This window comes from Eublepharis macularius, chromosome 19, assembly GCF_028583425.1.
Source record: "Eublepharis macularius isolate TG4126 chromosome 19, MPM_Emac_v1.0, whole genome shotgun sequence".
Taxonomy (NCBI): Eukaryota; Metazoa; Chordata; class Lepidosauria; order Squamata; family Eublepharidae; genus Eublepharis; species Eublepharis macularius.
The window spans coordinates 8,388,052-8,409,156 of NC_072808.1; the positions used below are offsets into that span (position 1 = coordinate 8,388,052).

The window sequence follows — 21,105 nt, forward strand, 5'->3', positions numbered from 1 at the left end:
GCTGTAGTATAATGGGTAAGTGGTTCAGCTGCAAATCAGCACTCCACGGGCTCAAATCCCACTACTGCCATGAGCTCAGTAGGTGGCCTTTGGTAAGCCACTCCTAGTAGCCCCAGTTCCCCTGCTGTATCGTGGGGATAATAATAACACTAACTTATTCACCGCTCTGGGTGAGGAACTAATCTGTCTAGAAGAGCGGTATATAAGCAGTTATTGTTATTATTAAAAACAATTTTTTTAAAAAATCAGCCCCCTCAGTTAAAGGCCTAGGTTAAAGTTATTAAACACTTTGGCATAGCAAGGTAGGATTAGGCAAGCTTCAAGGGGTAGTGTATCCCACAGGCCAGGTGCCACCACTGAAAAAGCTCTGTCTCTGCTTACCACACACCTCATCTATGCAGCTAGGAGCAGACAGAGCAGGGCTTGTGAGGAGATAAATTCAAACAGTTGCATAATTCAGGGACATACGTTTCACCTGGGCCCAATCCATTGCCAGAATTACCAACTCCTTCTTTTTCATTCCTGGCTTCCAATGCCCTGGTGCATTTCTTTCTGCCTAACTCTGCGTATAATCCCTTAAGGATCACTCACCATCTAGCAGATCACGGATTTTGTCCAGGTAGATTTCAAAGTAGGAAACCTGAGGGAGAAAAAATAGAGTGAATAAAATAAACACCGGCAATTGTCTATGTCCCTGTGCCGCAAATCTCTGTGGACATCTACCTGTCCAGAAATAAAGTGGCAAATAATAAATTTTCAAGGGACAAGTCAACACTCTAGGAGAGGACTAAATTCAAGTTCTGTAGCACCTTAAATTAAAGCCCTGTAGCACCTTAAAGGGAAACAAAATTTCCCAGGGTATATGTTTTCATGAGTCAAAGCTCACTTCATCAGATACTGAGCTTTGACTCACAAAAGTTTATACCTCAGTTGGACTTAAAGGTACATCTAGACTTGAATTTTCTTCAACTATTGCAGACTAACACAGAAAGCCACCTGAAACAATTTTCATGGGTAAGGATTGTGACTGTCTTGTACAGCACCTAGCATTTTTATGTCATTATATACATTGGTTGCAGTTGTAGAACAAACTCCACACCCTCCTTAAACAATAGTATTTCAAGGGCCATGGGCCTCAAAATCAGAGCCAGTCATTTATTGTTCCTGTGACACACAACAGGGGGAGGAATAACAACAACAACAACATTTGATTTATATACCGCCCATCAGAACAACTTAACACCCACTCAGAGTGATTTACAAAGTATGTGATTATTATCCCCACAACAATCACCCTGTGAGGTGGGTGGGGCTGAGAGAGCTCTGAGAGAGCTGTGACTGACCCAAGGTTGCCCAGCTGGCTTCAAGCGGAGGAGTGGGGAATCAAACCTGGCTCTCCGGATTAGAGTCCTGCTGCTCTTAACCACTACACTAAGCTGGCTCTCTTATTTCTTTTGCTTACTTCTACTGCAGGTGGTTTAAGCCAGGTGATGGTCACTACAGAGCCAAATGCCTATAAGAGTCTGGTGACATCAGACAGCCAATCCTATACTTCTTGCAACAAAGCTCCCAAATATGTTAGGTGTGGGTAGCCTGTTGCCAAGAAAAACTATTCCTCTGCACTTGCTAACTGCCTAACCACCTGAGGCACTTGCCAGTCCTTGGTTCTGACCACCTGGCACCTCGATTATGACACCCCTCCCCATCCATTTCTTTGAACTTCCTCCCCATCACCACAGCACCTGCAAAACCTTCTCCTTTCTCCCCAGCACCCACCACCACGGCTAATACCCCGTCCCATCAGTTCCGCAGGCCCCTGACCTTTATGTGGAATTCGAGGTTCTCATCCATGGAATAGATATGGTTGAAGATATCCCGGGCAATGCGTGGGATAATACCCATGAGCTGGGGGTCATGCAGCTTACCCTAGAAGAAGAGAAATGGCTGCCATGAGCTTAACAGGCCCCCTCTCGAACTTTTTCCTAGCAAAGCTTTGGGCCTTCAGGGGCAGGGCTCGTTTCGAGGGGGAACACACAGGAACGCAGTTCCGGCAGTTCCTCAAAGAGGTCACATGTCAGGTGGTCCTGCCCACCTGACTCTCAGCTATTTTGGGCCCATTTCGTTCTGGATTGGTGCCAAAACGGCCCGGATCGGGTCTCTGATGGGTGGTGGATCACTCTCCCGCTCAGCAGCTGCCCGATCCTGACCATTTTGGGCCCAATTTCAGCCCTGAATGGCCAGGATTGGGTCCAAAACAGCCAGGATAGGTGATGTCAGGGGGTGTGGCATATGCAAATCAGTTGCGCCAATGACACATTTCCAGAGATGATAAGGGGCGTGGCATATGCTAATGAGTTATGCTAATGAGTTATGCTAATAAGTTCCTCCAGCTTTTTTTCTACAAAATGACCCCTGTTCAGGGGAGAATTCCCCTCTCAGGTGTAACTGCTGGGTCCATTTAGGGCATTGTAGGTTAAAACCCAAACCTTGAACCTGATCCGGAACTCCACAAAGAGCCAGTGTAGCCGCTGCAAAGGTGGAGTTATGTGTGCCCTGTATGGTGTACCCGCCAGGACATGCACAGCAGCATTCTGGACAAGTTGCAATTTCTGGATCAAACTCATGGGAAGCCCTGTATAGAGCCATAAGTCCACCCTCCAAAGCAGCCGTTTTCTCTAGGGGAACTGATCTCTTTGTCTGGCGATCAGCTGTAATTCTGGGCCCCACCTGGAGGTTGACAAATGTGGCCCCCTCTTACCTCCATGGTGTGAGTCTTTCCTGAGGATGTCTGCCCGTAGGCAAAAATGGTGCCGTTGTACCCAGCCAACACATCTGAAAGGGGACAGGCAGGCGAGTGAGAAAGAAGATGCATTCATTGTCACAACAGATGCTCAGCCCAGGCCAGTCCACTCAACGTCCACACATTATCAATAGCTAAACTGACCTTTGACAATCTGCATGGCGCAGGCATGGTAAACTTGTTCCTGGGTGGTGTTGGGTGGGAAGACACGGTCAAAAGCATATGGCTTGCCCTGGAGTGGGTGGAGAAATGGAACAAAGAGGTTAAAGCTAGTCAGTAACACCAAGAGATGTAGGGGAAACGAGGAGCTGTCCAAGTGCTGGAATTATTTAATGTAGATTTTGTGGCAGTCACAGGCTCTTTGCTATGTCTGCAGCTTCTGCTATTGTAGCTCTGAAAAGGAAAGAAGGTGACCTCTTAAATCAGATGTCCCAAAACTATCTTGTGTCTTGTTCAAATTCCAGCAAAGCAGTTACATGAGCAACCTTTTAGCCCATCGGACAGGGTCACATGTCTTCTTAGCCCAGCTACACGCAGTAAACGTGCAAGCAGCTTAAATGGCTGGGGACGGGGAGCAGGCACGGATCTCTCATGCCCTGATATTATCCTGACCTGTGAATAAGTGCTAGTGTGAGGAAAGCACTACCATACACCAATCAGTATGGCACCCTAGAGGCTGAGCTATCGTCACTCCCAAGTATAAGGTCAATTGCTCAGCTGAGCCTTTACAAAATATTCTGGACTTAGTTAATTCAGAACCTGACACAGATAATAAAATCCTAGGAATGGGAAGGAAGTTTCAGTTTGCTGAACTGAAGTGTGATAAGCCACACCTGTACCCTCTTCAGGTGCCTCTGCTGCCTTCCCCCTCCCATTTTTACCTGCAACCCCCCCTCCCCACTGCCAGCCTGAATGTATGTACTGCATAAATTTAGAACACTGTAGCAAGTTTCAGTCTCTGAGAGGCAGGCACAAAACATGGCGTGCGATCACCGTGTTTGATGTCTCAAGATGGATCTTGCAGCAATGATACCGCCAACAACAGCAATAATCTTGCAGCAGTGACTTGTGACTTTTTTTTTCCTCAGGAGAAACTGGAAAAGCAAGTAGTGAAAAACAGGACTGGTGTAATCAAGTCCCACCAAGCTGGAAGACAGCTGTATTATCCTGTACATGGCATAAAATCAGTGACCATCGATGTAATCTGGACATTAAGTGCTCCATGACAGCAGAGGATCCCCGATTCGAATCTTCCCACTGTTTCCAAAAATTGCTGCCACAGGAATGACTCAGTGTCATCCCTTCAATTTTGTACTGCTGTCTCTGTACCAATCTCTGCTGTTTTGAAAGGACTCTTTACTATGAACTCTGGCTATTTTTACTTGCTTCCTCAACCAGGCCTTTTGCTTAAAGATTTTCTCTGTGCGTGATTTTCTATCACGTGTGTTTTTAATCAGAGCTACTTGTACCTTTATGATTGGTTGTGTGTTAGTGGATTTGGTAAATCTGTATTGTATACATAATTGTATTTTACATCATTTTTATTTTACTTAATGGGGTCTTTGTAATCTTGTGATGGCCTATGGCTATACACAATGAACTCTGACGAGGAGGAGGAAGCACACCTGATGTTTCTTTGATAAGTTTAATAAGAGTTTAATAGTATTTTGATCGTTTTGGTAGTACAAATGTTTGAATATGATTTTAGTGGAGGCACAACCAGCTTTGGTGAGGAATTATCTGCTCTAACTGCTTCCGGTAAATCTCCCTCTCTCTCTCTCTGCTGTCTCTAACAAAAGTAAAGACCACGCCTCTCACCTCAGAAAGCACATCGCTCTGGTAATTCCCTGCAAACCAGGTTATCTCAAATTGTACTCAGAAATTAGCCCTTTTGGCTAACTATGACTCAGAGGCCACGGAACTAAGCGATCTCAATTTGCCTGAATGCAGTAGCTCCCGATCCCATCAAGTGTGTTTACTCAGGGCCAAGCTACAAGTGACGAATGACACTTGAACGGCAAGTGGATTGAGTGGAGGGCAAGTGAACAGGGAGAAATACACTTGCCATTCAAGTGTCATTCGTCATGTGTAGCTTGGCCCTCAGTTACAACCCTGGAGGCAGAAGCCGTGTTCTGGTCACCTCCATGACTTCTCGGGCCGTATGCTGTCTGGGATGGCAAGAGAGAGAGGGAGGCCATGTTTGCTATCAAATGGAGAAACTGAGATCAATCTGTAAGAACAGAAAAGCTGACTCACTGATGGGAACGTAGCCAGGCTCCCCCGGGGGGTAGGGTTGCCAGCTCCAAGTAGGGAAATTCCTGGAGATTTTGGGGGTGGAGCCTGGAGAGGGCAGGGTTTGGAGAGGGGAGGGGCCTCCATGGAGTATAACACCATAGAGTTCATACTTCAGAGCAGCCATTTTCTCCAGGGGAACTGATCTCTGTGGCCTGGAGGGCAGTTGCAATTTTGGGAGATCTCCAGCCACAACCTGGAGGCCGGCAACCCTACCCGGGGGCCTGGACACTCCTCTGATAATAAATCTATTCTATTCTTTGGCTTCCTGAGGGTCATCAAAATTTAGGCCACGTTGAAAGATCAGAGTTTGCTGGGCAATCATTCACCTTCTAGGACCGTCAGGGAATCTGCCTTGCAAAGATGCCCTGAAAAATTAATCGTGAGGCCAGGCCATCAGCCATCTCCTAGCTTTGGTTAATCAGGATTGCCACTCAGGTAAATCGATCAAGCCTCTACCCAACCTTTGTCCAACAGGCCTGAGCTGGCTACCTGTCCGGTAAACTCATCATCCCAGGCTGACTTTTCCATACTTTCCCCATACTTTGAATCATGCCCATATTTGGAGTTCTCTCTACCTTCCACTCCCCTAAAATTCAAACCACCCAATCAGATTCAACGTTTCTAGGCTGGAACCAGTCCCATTGCAGCAAAGACCCTGTCCCCTTCTTGATGCCACTAAAAGGGCACAAAAGCCACCTATCAGCCCCCAAAAGATTTCAGCGTTATCGATTCTATTGTCCTTATGGCCAAGCGGATCATCCATTTTGGGTACAAACTGTGAATCACCCTGTCATCATTTCTTGAAGGCTTTTCGCTGGGGAAGTGGCATGTGGATGCCCAGAACAAATAAACTCCCTGCAGGCTGTAAACACACGGTATCCTGCATATTTAGCATACGGGACTACACCTGCTTCACTCCCTTATCACAGTTCCAGAACACAGGAGCTCTGGTTAATTACAGTTTTGCTGTCCTATTTCCGAGGAAAACATTCTTTAAATAAATCTGAGAAAGGATTGGCGGGGGAGAGGAGCCTAGCATGAGACACAATTCTCTTGTGGCTTCCCTTTGATGCTTCAAACTGTCATCTCGAGGCAGCCCAACACTGAAACTCAGCCCACTGGCAAGCCCAAAGTATACCCAAATAATAAATTTATAAAGCCCCCTTTCATCCGATTTTGCTCCCTATAATGGACTCATAACAACCGTCAAAAATTGTAGGATTGTGGTCTACTGTTATGATAGCTCAGGTATCATCTTGCTTTTACTGCAATTTGTCACTCCTCTCAATGTATGGTTTATATTTACAATATATGCCTTGCCTCAGGCCCATAGTTGAACACATTGTCTTCTAATTTTGTAATCATAGCCCTGTTGCATTGAATGCCTTAAGATGTATGATAGCTTTGGTTTCTTTCTCCTTTTATTCTGTAGCCTATATTACTGTGCGCTATCTGTTACTGTTGTCTATTACAGCGTGCCAATTCCTTATGTTCCGTTTCAACATTGTTTCAGCTCTATATCAGATTTCAGCTTGTTTTAGAACTCTTCGGTAATCTGTACCCTGTTATATTGTTTATTGAACGTCCCAGCTGTTGATTGGATTAAATTACACTGTGTAATCTGCCTTGAGTCCCAGTGAGAAAGGTGAACTATAAATAATATAAACAGGGCTTTTTTTCTGAGAAAAGAGGTGGTGCAACTCTCAAGAGGGAAATGAGGGAGAAACACACAGAAGAAAAGTGTTGCTGCTTTCAAATGCCCCGCTGTTTTTTCAGCTGAGGGGCAGTCTCTCCTCCCCCTCCCCTCAGCTGAAAAAAGCAAGTGGGTGTTTGAAAGCAGTGTTGCTGCTTTCAAGGCCCACAGCCTTTTTCCAGCTGATGGGGGATTCCCCATCCCATCAGTTGACAAGTGGCTGGCTTTGAAACCGACACTTTTCTTGCCACTTGCAAGCGGCAAGAAAAGTGTTGCTCTTTGCCCAAAGCTAAAGAGCGGGACGCCTTGGGCTGCGCACGGGAGGAAACAGGATCAAGGGGTGGGGCCAGTGGACATGTGATCACTTTCAAGAGGTGCTGGAACTCCGTTCCGCTGCATTCCTGCTGGAAAAAAAGCCCAGAATATAAATAAATAAACCATACCGTTTGCACTGTTTTCTAATCCTGCAATCCTAATCCAATTTTATTATTCATTGGAGGTCTTATGCAGTCTGATTGTGGTGTTGAAGAGCCAGTTTCAGGCCCTCCTAGGACATGCATGGGCCCCTGTGCCCCACCCTCATGTGCCTTCCCCAACCTATGCATGCTTCCTCATGAGTCCTCCTCACCCATCCATGCTCACAGCCACAGGCAAGCTTTTCTCCAGGTAGAGCATGCAAGTGGCCAGAGGCATGGGTGTCTGGAAGGCTGTCAAGTGGGGGGAAACACATGGGAAAGGAGGGCAATGTTGGAAGCCCAGGGTCCCGGCATCTGCCCCACATCAGGGTGTGCAGATGCCGGCCTTGTTTTTAAAATCTGAGTCTCAGGAAGAAAGGCAGGCTGCAAATGAAGTAAGTAAAACAGTAACAATAAAAATAATAAATAAAACTGACCAGCCTGCGAATGGCTCTGTGTTTGCTGCCACCCAAGGAGAAGAGCTGCAGATTTCATTTAATATCCTTCTTAGGTCATAAGGGCAGGGAAGAAAACAGATTCCTTAAAATGCACTGCGTTCGGATAATTATTCTCCTCCCTCCCAAAGAAACACTGATGGCCTCTCTCCATTAAGATTGCTGATAAATTTACTTGGAATTAAGGCTGTTGCATCCTGATACTCTTGGATATTGTGCGGAGTGAGCCTCGCCTCTTTTTTTAATAATAGCACCTTTCTCTTAAAAAAAAATTCAAATCCCATAACAAAACACATCAAATGCTGAATTATGCATTCTGCATCACGCTGGGGAAAGAGAAGCAGCAATGAGTGTCTGGAAATCCTAACTGTAATTTTAGAGGCCAACACAGAGAGGACAGAAGCAACAAGACATCATTTTACTGTACCTGGTACCTGGATCTTGCTCCAGAGACCTTGAGAGACCCCCTCCGTCATCTAGCTTTGAACTGCTACTGATAAAGCCATCAGAGAAAAAGCAAGTAAAGCCCTAACATCCCGTGTACCATACCTGTGTCTGGCTCCTGCTGAGAGCTCGCCCCCACTCCCAGCAATATTTTGTATTTAATTGTTATTTTTACTAGGTTGATTCCTACGAGCCAGTTTGAGAACCCGTTATGGGCTGAAAAACAGGGGGGTGGGGGATGACACGATAAAGAACTATCTAGTCTAGGTTGCTGAGATTTCACGAAGCATCGCCCACACATTTTTAAGCCTATCTTCGCATTAAAATGCTTTTTTAAAAAAATCTAAGTTATGCACCCGGTTTTGACTTGTCTTTCCTGACATGATCTTTGAAACATGACGTTCACAGCCCGGGTTACAATCTGTCGATGCTTTCAGAAGAGATTAATCATGTGAGCTTGTGGGTTTAAATTTCCTGGATTTCTACACTGACCTGCATTATCGCCTATGGATAAGATTTTTGTGCTTTTAGAAACATGCTCCCATAATGCTCTCTTGTATGGGAAAGAAAATACCTCCTAAGGTGGATTTTGAAGCTAGGTTTCTCAGAGATAGGGAAACCTTTATTTACCTGTAAGGAAGACAATCTTGAATGTTAGACAACCCTCCTAGACCTCATATGCCAAAGGATTTTTTTATTACAGTACTTGTAATTTGTATGTGTATGTAACACATGGACACACCTAGGGAAAAAAACTAGTCTTCCTTTTGTACAAATAGAGCAGCAATTGATAACCAGCAATAGTTTCAGCTGAAACCATGCTTATTCACAAGGACAGAAAAATACAACCACTAGATTATTCAAATTAAGTCTTCTTTAAAATAAATAGCCATGCAGCCCCACCCCCACCCCCCGTTTCTGTAACCATCTATAACTGGCCACCCTGCCCCACGGGTTACCTAGGCTAAGTGGGCAGGGCAATTTATTTATTTATTTTTGATTTTTATTCTGCCCTCCCCACATTCCCAGCAGGCTCAGGGCAGATTACAAGATACAAGCAATATGTGCGTGGCTGTTTTTAAAAATGCATGTTGTTATTGATGTTTATATTGCTGCTAAATTTTATTCTAGTTTAGTGTACATTTTAAAATGTGATCCGCTCAGAGCTCGCTTGCGAGGAGAGCAGAATAAAATAAAATAAATAGGGAACAAAAATTCCTTACCTGCATCTTTTGGAAAACCACTACGTACCAGGAAGTTCAATCAATTGGCCTTTGCAAACACATAAAAGTATATCAGGAAGGGAATAGGGTTACACCAGCTTTGCTATGGCCTTGATACTGTGCTGAGACCTCCCTCTCCTCAGAAATAAGGTGTGTTCCCACGTGCAAAACAAATGCACCCCGGAAGACACCAGAACACTAGCTCCCAGTTTATCACAAGACACTTTAAAAACAATAGCACTGCAAGCAAGAAATGGAACCTTCATGATTGGCAGAAGTTAGAGTTGCCAACCTCCCGGTGGGACCTGGAAATCTCCCAGGATTACAGCTGATCTCCAAGTGACAGAGATCAGTCCGCATGGAGAAAATGGCTGCCCCAGAGGATGAATTCTATAGCACTATCGCCCACTGAGGACCCTTCCTTCCCCAAACCCCATCCTCCCCAGGCTCCACCCACAATATGTCCAGGAATTTCCCAACCCAGAGTTGGCAACCCTAACAGCAAATTACCAAATGCTGGGGGCAAAAGGAATAGGGGAAAGCTGTTCTCACTGTGCTTTACTTTAGAGTTTCCTTGGGATGGATATCTGGTTACTGCAGCAATGTTCCGAGGGAGACACAGAGGCTGCTTCCGCACACTTGTTGGATAATGCACTTTCAGTGCTCTTTATAGATCATTTGGAACGGATTTTTTCGTGTGCGGAACAAAAAATCCACCTCAAACGACTGATAAACTGCATTGAAAGTACATTATCCAACGTGTGCGGAATCAGCCCATGAAACAAAAAATCCACTTCCAAAGGATTGCTAAAGTGTACTGAAAGTGCATTATCCAACATGTGTGGAAACGGCCAGAGTATCAATAAACCTATGAAGTATTGTTTCAAGACTAGTGACCTTGGGCTAGTTACGGCTCTCTGGAGCTCTCTCAGCCCCACCCACCTCACAGGGTGGTTGTTGTGGGGGTAATAATAACATACTTTGTAAACCGCTCTGAGTGGGCATTAAGTTGTCCTGAAGGGCAGTATATAAATTTTATTATTATTATTATTATTATTATTATTATTATTATTATTATTATTATTAAGGCCAAGAGAAACTTGTTAAACAGTGAAGTTTGTTAAACAGCAAAGAACAAGTTAGTAAATAGCTCAGCCTGTCCCACAAAAATCTTCTCCGTTACAGATATTCCCACAATGCACCTGGACTGATAGCAAGAATGTCTTTTCCTTCCTGAAAAAGAGACTATGATCCATAACCAAAGGGTAATTAGGTATAATTAACAGTAACACAGCTACTAATATTTAAAACAGAAGTGGAAAATGCCCACCAAGAAGGATCTAATTTACCCTCGCAGTCACCCAGTGAGACAGGTTATTAACTTTTTTTTTTTTTACAGAGAAGTTTCACGCTGAGTTACCATTTAAAACCAGCTCTCCCTGGCCCATAACTAGTCCTTTTTGGTCATTATGTTTCACCCCATATATGGAGAGAATACACTGTGTAAGCAATTCTCCCAGTATACATGACTGCCATTTCATCTAAAAGGGGCAATGAGTGTAACGGGGGGTTTCTGGTACAGGCGAACCCAAACTGAAGATACACATATTGCCCCTTTCAGACCAAATAATAATCATGTGTGTCCGGAAAACTGCATGTTTTCTCCATCTCTGCGGTGAAACTTAATGATGAAAGATCTCTCTGAGTCAGCAATCACTAAGCTTGTAATAAATAACTCAAGAAAGGCCCGTAAGAGGCCATATCCAAAACCAGGCCAGGAGAATCCAGCAAAACTCAAAAGAAAGAATTGCAAGCAGCACAGATCAAGAACTTGAAGTGCCGCAAACACTGATCTCTTGACTTGGCTGGGGCAGCAGGTCTGGTTTCTGGTACTGGTATCGAGACCAGGCCTGGCCAATCTGGATACTTTACACTGCCTGCCAATCACAGGGTCTGATGTTAGGGTTGCTAGGTCCAGGTTGGGAAATTCCTGGAGATTTGGGGGGGGGGGGGGCTGGAGAAGGTGGTGTCTAGGAAGGGGAGGGGCCTCAGAATGGTATAATGCCATAGAGTCCACCCTTCAAAGCTGCCATTTTCTCCAGGGCAACTGATCTCTGTCACCTGGAGATCAGTTGTAATTCCAGGAGATCTCCTGCTACCACCTGGAGGCTGGCAACCCTACCTGATGTTACACACTCCTATTCCCTTCTGTACCTAAAAAGGGCTTCACATAGGCCCAGCCTCAAACCACGAGTCTTCCAATACAAGTCTTGGAGTCAGTGCCGTATTACCAGGCCGAAGCCTAGGGGCCCCGCAAGGACTAGGGCCCTGTCATTTTTTTTGCTGAGGCACACCCCCACATAACTTACAATTAATTGATTCTCTTGTATAACCTCTATTAATAAAATAATTAACTGCTTCCTTATTGAAGTGAAACAAATTGTCTCTCATATTAAAACAATTATCCATAAACTAAATATATATATTTAATAAATAATAAAAAAATTATTCACTTCAAAATTTTACAGTATTGAACAATTATACCCCCAAAATGTGCTTTCCTGAAGAGTTCTACTAGCGCAATAATTTTTTTTTTAAATTGTGAATAGAATTCTTCAGGAGACCCTTAAAAGGGATATAGGGCGGAATGAGAAATTTTTCCTTTTTGATTATTAATTTTTTATTTCTAAGTATGGGGAAGGAGGTGGGAGGCGCTAAGTATGTGTAGTATACAGTAATGGGACTTAACGGTTGCAATTTCTATTGCTATGTGGATAAATATTGAAAAAGATTAAGTTTTTGTGCACTCTGTATTCTAAGAACTCTTGTCGAGATAAGTCATAAAATCTCCTTGACCTTATTAACTTTTCCCTTCCTCCTTCTTTCTTTTTGTATCCCTGTTTTTACTTTAATTTTTTTTAAAGGGGATTTTAGGGCTGTGTACTGTGATCTTGCACCTACCGTACCAGGGTCAGGCTGTCAGCTGTAGTGGGGTGAATGATTGAAGTGCCGGAGGGGGCCCAAAATACCTGAAAGCCTCGGGGCCCGGCTATGGGTTAATACGGCCCCGCTTGGAGTTCCGACATCCTCTTTGCTGCCATGTCTGGCAAAGCCACACACTATGCACAGAGGCACACACTTAATACAAAGCTGGCTGTTAAAAATATCTAAGGGTTTCACAAAATGGTAGCAACGGGGATAATCAAGGAAGGTAGCAGCTGGGGGAACTGTCTTTCCTACTCCTCTGGGATTCTGGCAGTTGCAGCTCACCGTTCCAGGAAAATTAAAATAATCTGGTTAGCCGTCACTAAAATGTGAATAATTACGTATGTCATCGACAGCAACCCAATTCCCCCGGGGATGCTTGAAAGGCAATGAGATAATCCAGCGTTTGATGAATCCTAGCTTCTTTGCGGGAAGCTCTGTTCAAGAGCACAGACTCGTATCAGATGGCTCATCTCCTTCTCAGCAGCTGAACGGGCGTTGCTGAGTGGGATGAGCGGCAGCTGTAACGGCAAAAAGAAGCCACTGGGATCAAAGCCGCAGTCTTTGTAAGAGCGGACACACAGGGTTCTCTTATTGACATGCAGCCTGCGTCACACAGCCCCAGTCAAAACAGGGGAAGAGCCAGGAACCAGCTGGCTGTTGTGCAGCCTGCTCCAGCTGTTGTGGGTCTGGCTGCGTCTGGGCCCAGCCATCTAGCTTAGCAGCAGTAGGAATAACACATGGGGAGAATTTGCTTTGCCTTCCAACCTGTGACTGGGAAAGTTTGTCTTGCCCGGACATCTCTTTTTTGACATACCCAGGTCATCCATACTGGGAAACTGGCCGTGTGCAGACCTCAATATATGTGGTCTCTGAGAGCCAAACTACAAGTGACGCCTGACACTAGTTGGATATTTATCAGCTTCCCCCAAGTTTTGATGGGAAATGTAGGCAGCTTGGCGGAATGTTGGACAAGTGACAGTTGAAAAGTCCGTTTGACAGCAGTCGGAGAGCCAAGCTGCAAGACCAGGACGCCTACATTTCCCATCAAAACTTGAGGGAAGCTGACAAGTGTCCAGCTAGTGTCAGGCGTCACTTGTAGTTTGGCTTGTGTTGTTCAAAAGAGGTCAGATAATCAGCTTTGGTGCATGCAAGCCAGAAGAATGAGGGTTTCGTGTAGTATATGCAGAGGCTATCAGTCACTGAAAAATCCACACACCTTTCTGACATGGCAGCCAGTACTGGAAGGACCTGCATGCTCCTGAAGAACCAGTGTGCAGTAGTGGTCAGAGTGTCAGACTAGGATCGGGGAGACCCAGGTTTGAATCCCCGCTCTTTTATGGAAGCTTGCTGAGGGACCTTGGGTCAATTACACTCTCTCAGCCTAGCCTAACCTACCTCACAGGGTTGCTGTGAGGATAAAATAGAGGAGAGTAGAACGATGGAAGCCACTTCGGGTCCCCATTGGGAGGAAAGGCAGAGTATAGATGAAGGAAAGAAAGAAAGAAAGAAAGAAAGAAAGAAAGAAAGAAAGAAAGAAAGAAAGAAAGAAAGAAAGAAAGAAAGAAAGAAAGAAAGAAAGAAAGAAAGAAAGAAAGAAAGAAAGAAAGAAAGAAAGAAAGAAAGAAAGAGCCATTGGCAGGCTTCCAGTACACAATTGTAACATCTGAAAAGGAGCTCATAGTAGCAACCAGGGGTGTGCAGCAGGGGTGTGCAAGCGGCAAGAAAAGTGTTGCTTTGAGCTTCCCACCCTGCCGCTTTTTTTACTCAATGGGAGGGAGGAAGAGGGATTCCCTTCCTCCTCCCCCTCCCATTGGGTGCAAAAAAGTGGGAGGGGGTGGGAAGCTCAAAGCAACACTTTTCTTGCCGCTTGCAAGAAAAGTGGTTTACAAAGTATGTCATGATTATCCCCTCAACAATAATCACCCGGTGAGGTGGGTGGGGCTGAGAGAGCTCCTAGAAGCTGTGACTGACCCAAAGTCACCCAGACGGCTACAAGTGGAGGAGTGGGGAATCAAACTCAGTTCTCCAGATTAGAGTCCCACGCTCTTAACCACTACACCAAACTGGCTGTCTAGAACAGTGGTCATTGCGACATTTTATGTCAGTGAATTTCATAAAACGAACTACATGTTTTGTGAAGAAATTATTCTAAGAAATGCAATTTACTTCACTCTGCTCAGTTTTAATAAATCCGCTTCGCTGTCATGGATTGTTCTCAACATTGTTATCATAAGCAAACAGTAAGAGGCATGTGTGAAACATAAAGTGTCTTCATAACCATGATAGCTGTAAACTTGCTTTTAAAAAACAAAATATAAAAAATTGAGATGACTGGGAACTAAAATGAACTATTTTGAGACTAGATTCCCAATTCCAGGGGATGTCAGCTATCTCCACAGTTTGGATGGTCTCCCGGGCATCTGTAACCCACAGGGCTCATTTCGAGGGGGAACGTGCCGGAACACAGTTCCGGCAGTTCCCCAAAGAGGTCGCATGTCAGGTGGCCCTGCCCACCTGACTCACAGCCATTTTGGGCCCATTTCAGCCTGGATTGGGGCCAAATCTGCCCGGATCTGGCCTCTGACGGGTAGTGGATCACTTTCCCACTCAGCAGTGGCCCAATCCTGACCATTTTGGGCCCCTTTTCGGCCATTTTCAGCCCCTTTTTGCCATTTTGGGCCCAATTTCGGCCCTGAATGGCCAGGATTGGGTCCAAAACAGCCAGAATAGGTGATGTCAGGGGGTGTAGCATATGCAAATCAGTTATGCTAATGACACACTTCCGGTGATGGCAAAGGGTGTGGCATATGCTAATGAGTTATGCCAATGAGTTATGCTAATGAGCTCCTCCAGCTCTTTTTCTACAAAATGACCCCTGCCCATATTCATCTTAATAACGGCATATTCACACAGCCACCAATCTCAGGGGGTACAGCTGTGTCGCAAGATAGAGGGCTGAGCTGGTGTCCTGATCAAGATCTGAAAGGCGGAATGGGGGAACAAAGCCATAATCCCCACCCTCCCCAATCAGGCTCAACAGCCTCCTTGCTTTTCGTCTGTTACCCTATCCGTCACTGCATTTCTGCAGCACAGAGTGTTCTCCGACTCACGGTTGCCAGGCTACAAATATTTTAAGTTCTTCCTTGAAGTGGGATGCGGCCACTGCTCTTCTGCCTTAAAGCAGCCTCCATAATCTGTTTGCAAAGAAAAGTTTGTGGAAAGCAGGGTGCCCTTTTCGCACACTAGAGGAATTAACCACGTCAGTGAGGCCTTAGTTTTGCCAGATGTCTGTAGCCTTGAGATCAGTTGTAATTCTAATAGATTTCCAGCCACCACATGGAAGTTTGCAACCCTATAGGTCGATGATTTGTTTGGCATGATTTAGAGTTCTGCAACAATGAGAGGCTCAGAGCTAAACTAGACAAGAAAAGGATATCCACACACAAAGATGGGTGTGTTTCGGGGACAGCAACCATTTTTGTTGTTAACTCAATGTAGTTTACGAATGTGGAGAGCTAAACCATTCCCCCTCCTCCATCTTCCTTGGCAGACCTTTCTCCCAACCCAGTCCTGATACCAGAAGCGACCTTAAAGCCACAAGGAACAGAGATATAAAGCAGAGGAAGGTGGGAAACTTTATGGGAAAAAAGTTGTATGAAAAAAATAAAACTTACCTTCTGTTTTACATATGAAGAAGATGGAAACCATAAATACATGTCCTTGCTGAGTCTAGTTTGGCCCTATCCAGAACTCAGCTTATTCTGTGATAGATGGAATTCACTGCCCAGAGAAGCATATCAGACTACTTCCTTTTGTAGAATAAAGTAGAATCCAGCGGCACCTTGAAGACTATCAAAATGAATTCAGCATAAGCTTCAATGTGCCACTGTCTTTAAAGTACCACTGGGTTCCTGCTTTTTACTACAGTTGCTACTACAGAATAATATGTCTACCCAGCTGGAATTATTATGATTTATTAGATAGTTTTCTGAACAGATGTTTGGGGAAACAGATTCGAAGAGACTATTTTGCTGCTTGCTGGAGTCTTCTACTATGGCTTTGATTCTCTACACCTCTGTGACAGCTTTATGATTGGTTTTAGTACTTCCATTTTCATCTACAGATTTTTATTCTGGGGTTGCTGGCTCCTGCACTGAATTGTGGAAATATGGTCCATACTTTTACAAGGGAAAATTTCAGTAGGGTCCATTTTTTCACCTTTTAGTGCTCTAGTGATCAGAGAAATTCATGAGGTGAATTTATGAGACATCTCTCTGTGTGGCAGCAAATAACATTCATGCTGCCAGGACTAGAGATGGGCATGAACCGGAAAAACCCCGAACCATGCGGTTCATAGTTCGTCAAATTTCACGAACCATGAACCACGAACTTTCACGAACCTGCCCCTGGTTCACAAATCAGTTCATTTGGTTCATGAAAATGGCACATCCGGGTTAGAAAACAATCACTTCCGGGTCAGCAGAAGGTCACTTCCAGGCCAGCAGAAGGTCACTGCCGGGTCAGCAGAAGGTCTGCAGGAAGTCCATCCCCTGTTGCCTAGGAAACTGATTGATTGGCACCAGGCTGTCTGCAGTCACGAACCAAAAAATGAACCAAACGAACCAGCCTAAAGTTCGTGGCAGTTCGTCAGAAATGGTATCTGATGAACTGCGGTTTGCGAACCATGAACCAGCCTGGTTTGTGCTTAATTTTGGTTCGTATTTCGGTTCGTGCCTATCTCTAGCCAGGACTCTCCTCAGGCCTTGCTCTCTGGCTGTTATGCACCCCACAAGGCTCAACAGTACAGCTGCTGGATGCATGCTTGGTTCAGCATATAGCTTCATGGCAAATCCATTCAGAAAAAGAATTGCCATGTGGTTCTATGGTGTGACAGAGCCAGAGTCAGCCTACAGCGGATAAACAGTTGTGTGGATTACGCCTTGGTCACTTCACGCTGAAGATTTTGTGCTATGAAGGACAAAACTAAAAATCTTGGACTTGACTTGGACTAGGTGGGATTGAACTGGAGAAGGACTGTAAATGCTTGTAGCAAGTAGGGTTCCCAGCCTCCAGGTGGTAGCTGGAGATCTTCCAGAATTACAACTGATCTCCAGGCAACAGGGATCTATTCCCTGGAGAAAAAGGCTGCTATGAAGGGTGGACTTTATGGCATTATACCCTACTGAGGCCCCTTCCCTCCCCAAACTCCACCCTCTCCAGGCTCTATCCCCCAAATATCCAGGAATTTCCCAACCTGGACCTGACAACCCTATTAGAAAGGGTATTGCACCTGCAACCAGCTCGACCTCCATGTCCCTGTTGAATGAACTACCATTTACTAGGAGGATCAGCACGCAGCTTAGATAGTCTTTGAGCAGGCATTTTCTTCTTCTATTTTCTCATTCCAATAGTAGATACATAGCAGGCTGGGGCTGAAACTGTCCCAGATCACTTTAATGTACTGAGTGAGGAGAGAGCTTTTCTCTCTAATGGGGACCTAAAGCACCTTACAACTACATCATTCTCTCTGCCTCCATTTTATTCTTATAACAACAATCCTATAAGATAGGTTGGGCTGAGACAGAGTGACTGGCTCAAGATCATTCCTCAAGCTTCCATGGCAAAGTGAGGATTTTAGGGTTTGGGAAATTCCTGGAGATTTAGGGAGTGGAGCCAGGGGAGAAGAGAGACTTCAGCAGAGTATAGTGTCCACCCTCCAAAGTGGCCATTTTCTCCAGGGGAACTGATCTCTGTCATCTGGAGATCATACTGGGAGATCTCCAGGTACCACCTGGTTGAGGTTGGCAACTCAATTTTTTATAGCTTGTGACACATCTCTCCACCCAACCCCAATGATACCCTCAGGAAGCCTACGTTGAAGGTTACTAAAGTTCTGTAAGGAGCAGCATTTTTGTCCCTCTACATCATGTCAGGGAGAATTTTTGAAAAAACTGCATCTCCACCAATTTCAGTCCTCTGATGGTAGACGCTCCAGCTGATCTTGCAGTTAAAAGGACTAGACTTCAAAATATTTAATAAGAAGAATGGGAAGGGAGGGGTTGAAAAAAATAGTCAAATTTAGTAGGAACAGAAGTATGGCCTGAATTGAAAGAGGCCATTTTGTGGCCTTCCTTGAAATAAACAAAACTGCCAGAGCATGGAAACAATTGGTGCTACCAACACCATCTACTTGGGTCATTTTCTCTAGCAGCCAAGACCAGCCACCCAGCCCAGCCACATGGTATTAGAGATAACTTCCCCTTTGCACCAATGTAGGGTTGCCAGCCTCCAGGTGGTAGCTGGAGATCTCCCGGAATTACAACTGATCTCCAGGCAACTGAGATCAGTTCCTCTGGAGAAAATGGCTGCTCTGAAGGGTGAACTCTACGGCATTATACCTCACTGAGGCTCCTCCCCTCCCCAAACCCCACCCTCTCTAGGCTCCCCCCCCCCCCCAAATCTCCAGGAATTTCCCAACCTGGACCTGGCAACGCTACCAATGGGAGCACAGCCAGAATTATTATTTTAAAAAGCACCCCCAAAACCTAGCTCACTGAGGAGGTAAGACCGTTCCTAGGGTGCAAAACTTCAGCTTGCAGAAGAGCGGCACATGATGGGGATCAACCAAATTGCCCGTACACAGAAAAATAACATGTCAGGGAAAAGGTAATGCTATAATCCTTCACTCTACATGACAAGGATTATTTTTAGGGTATGATGAAACTCCCACCAATTGCCTGAAGTGGTATGGTTCAGACGTAGGTCAAGCACTTCAATAAGAATTAGGTCCAGAACAAATTTTGTAGATAAATCAAGATGGGTAGCCATGTTAGTCTGTCTGTAGCTGTAGAAAAGAGCAAGAGTCCAGTAGCCCCTAAAAGACTAACAACATTTGGGGCAGGGGTAGGAACTTTTGTGAGCCACAGCTCACTTCTTCAGATACCAAGTTTTGTAGATCTTAGGGTCTCACCACACGAGACAAAACACACGCAAATTACACGGGTAATTCAAGTGTATTTTGTAATTTGAGTGTATTTGAGTGTACTTCAAGTGTATTTTGTCTCGTAATATGCATTTCCCCAAAGCCAGTGGATGGAGAGCATTCACTCCCAGGCCTAAAAGCCCTGGTTCTTAGCCACAATTTTGCAGGACAAATCTTCATTCTTAGCCCTCAGGTTCCCCCCTATAGACTGAGAACATTAAGCAAAGAGCATCTTTGAAGACAAACAGAATAAGAGCTTATTGTTAACGGTTGAAGACTGACGAGGCTCGCATTGGTTCACAAAAAACTACCTCTAAATAAAAAAAACAAATCTGAAGGGAAGATATGCTGTCTCATTTAAAGTAGACTTTGGTGTGTGGAGGGTGTGGGTGACATCTTGCGACCCACAAGATTTTGGCAATTACAAACCAGGAACAAATCTTCTACTCTTAAGTAGTTAAGCAGCCAAAGAACTCCAGGTGCTTCCAGACTAAATGGAGTACTTGGATCTGTTTCAATCTGGCTTCGCGCCTGGATTTGGTACTGGAACAGATTTGGTCAACTTGGTTGACGACCTTGTCCATGAGATTGGAGTGTGAACTTTTTGGTTTTTCTGGATCTTTCAAATGCTTTCAGTATTATTGATGTGGGCATTCTTCCATACCAAAGGGCTAGAAGATGAGAGCGCTGCAATGCAGTAGTTCTGTTTCTATCTCACTGATAATATCGAGAAGATGAAAATGGTGGACTTATTCTTCTCATATATGAAGCCCACAAGGGGCCCATATCCCCAGGGTTTAACATCTATATGAAACTCCTGGGAGCAGGGCCGGCACGTCCATAGAGGCAGGGCCAGTAGCCACCTCAAGCACTGAGGCACCAGAGGGGGCACTGGGGGGGTAGGGCACATGCTGTGGAGCTGGCGGCGACAGCGCTGGAGGGCTGGGAAGACACCCATGCACTGCCCTGGCCGCCTGCTGCACCTGGCCCGCAAGCTGCTGCAGCCTCCCAGCTCTCCCATTCAGCTGCCCTGCGCTGCCACCACCACCACCGCCACCAGCACACGTTCCCGGCTGGGCGCAGCAGCTGCGGGCCAGGCACAGCAGGCGGCAGGGGTGGCGCATGGAGCAACTGAGCAGGATGGCTGGGAGGACGCACGCACGTCGTCCCAGCTGCCTGCCGTGTGACATCATCACGCAGTCCAGGTGCGCACACGCGCAAAGCACGCATGTGGAGGCAGCAACAGTGCTGAAGCTGCCCCCGGCCTCAGGTGCCAGGAAACCTGGTACTGGGCCTGCCTGGGAGAGAAAGTCAATGTTTTTGGAGTGAGGTGCCATCTACAAGCAGCTCAAGCTTCACTTCTCCTTTATATCTAAGCCAGGTGAGGCCATTTTATCTTTAAATCAATACCTGGAGCCAATAGATTATTCTCCCTCAACCAAATTGAAACTCAGTCCAGACGAGATGGAGTTACTTATAGCAGGTAATTATTATAGGACTGGTGAAATGGAAGAAATGCTTATCTTGGATCCATTACACAACCCCGCAAAAAAAATCACAGTTGAAGTATGGGAGAGCTTTTCAATCCACGCTTCTTCCTGGATGTCCATTCTGAAGCTCTGACCAAGAGCATATTTTATCAGCATGGGTTAATTTGCCAACCACATTTCTTTCCGAAAGAAAAGAATCTGGGCCCGGAACTTCAGGTCATAACAACCTCATGTTTAGATTACTGTAATGTTCTTTACCTTGGGATGCTTTAAGGCAGTT

The 21,105-nt window shown here is 45.3% G+C and overlaps 1 protein-coding gene across 1 annotated transcript in view; it reads right to left on the reverse strand.

Annotated features, from left to right (window-relative positions):
• Nucleotides 1-21,105, reverse strand: part of KIF5A (kinesin family member 5A) — a 68,011-nt gene that overhangs the window by 40,051 nt on the left and 6,855 nt on the right. Inside the window, exons 2-5 of the mRNA XM_055003525.1 lie at nt 2,945-3,032; nt 2,759-2,832; nt 1,822-1,926; nt 592-640 (exon numbers count right to left, since the gene is read on the reverse strand). Coding sequence (XP_054859500.1) covers nt 592-640; nt 1,822-1,926; nt 2,759-2,832; nt 2,945-3,032 — 316 coding nt within the window. The remainder of the gene's footprint in view (nt 1-591; nt 641-1,821; nt 1,927-2,758; nt 2,833-2,944; nt 3,033-21,105) is intronic.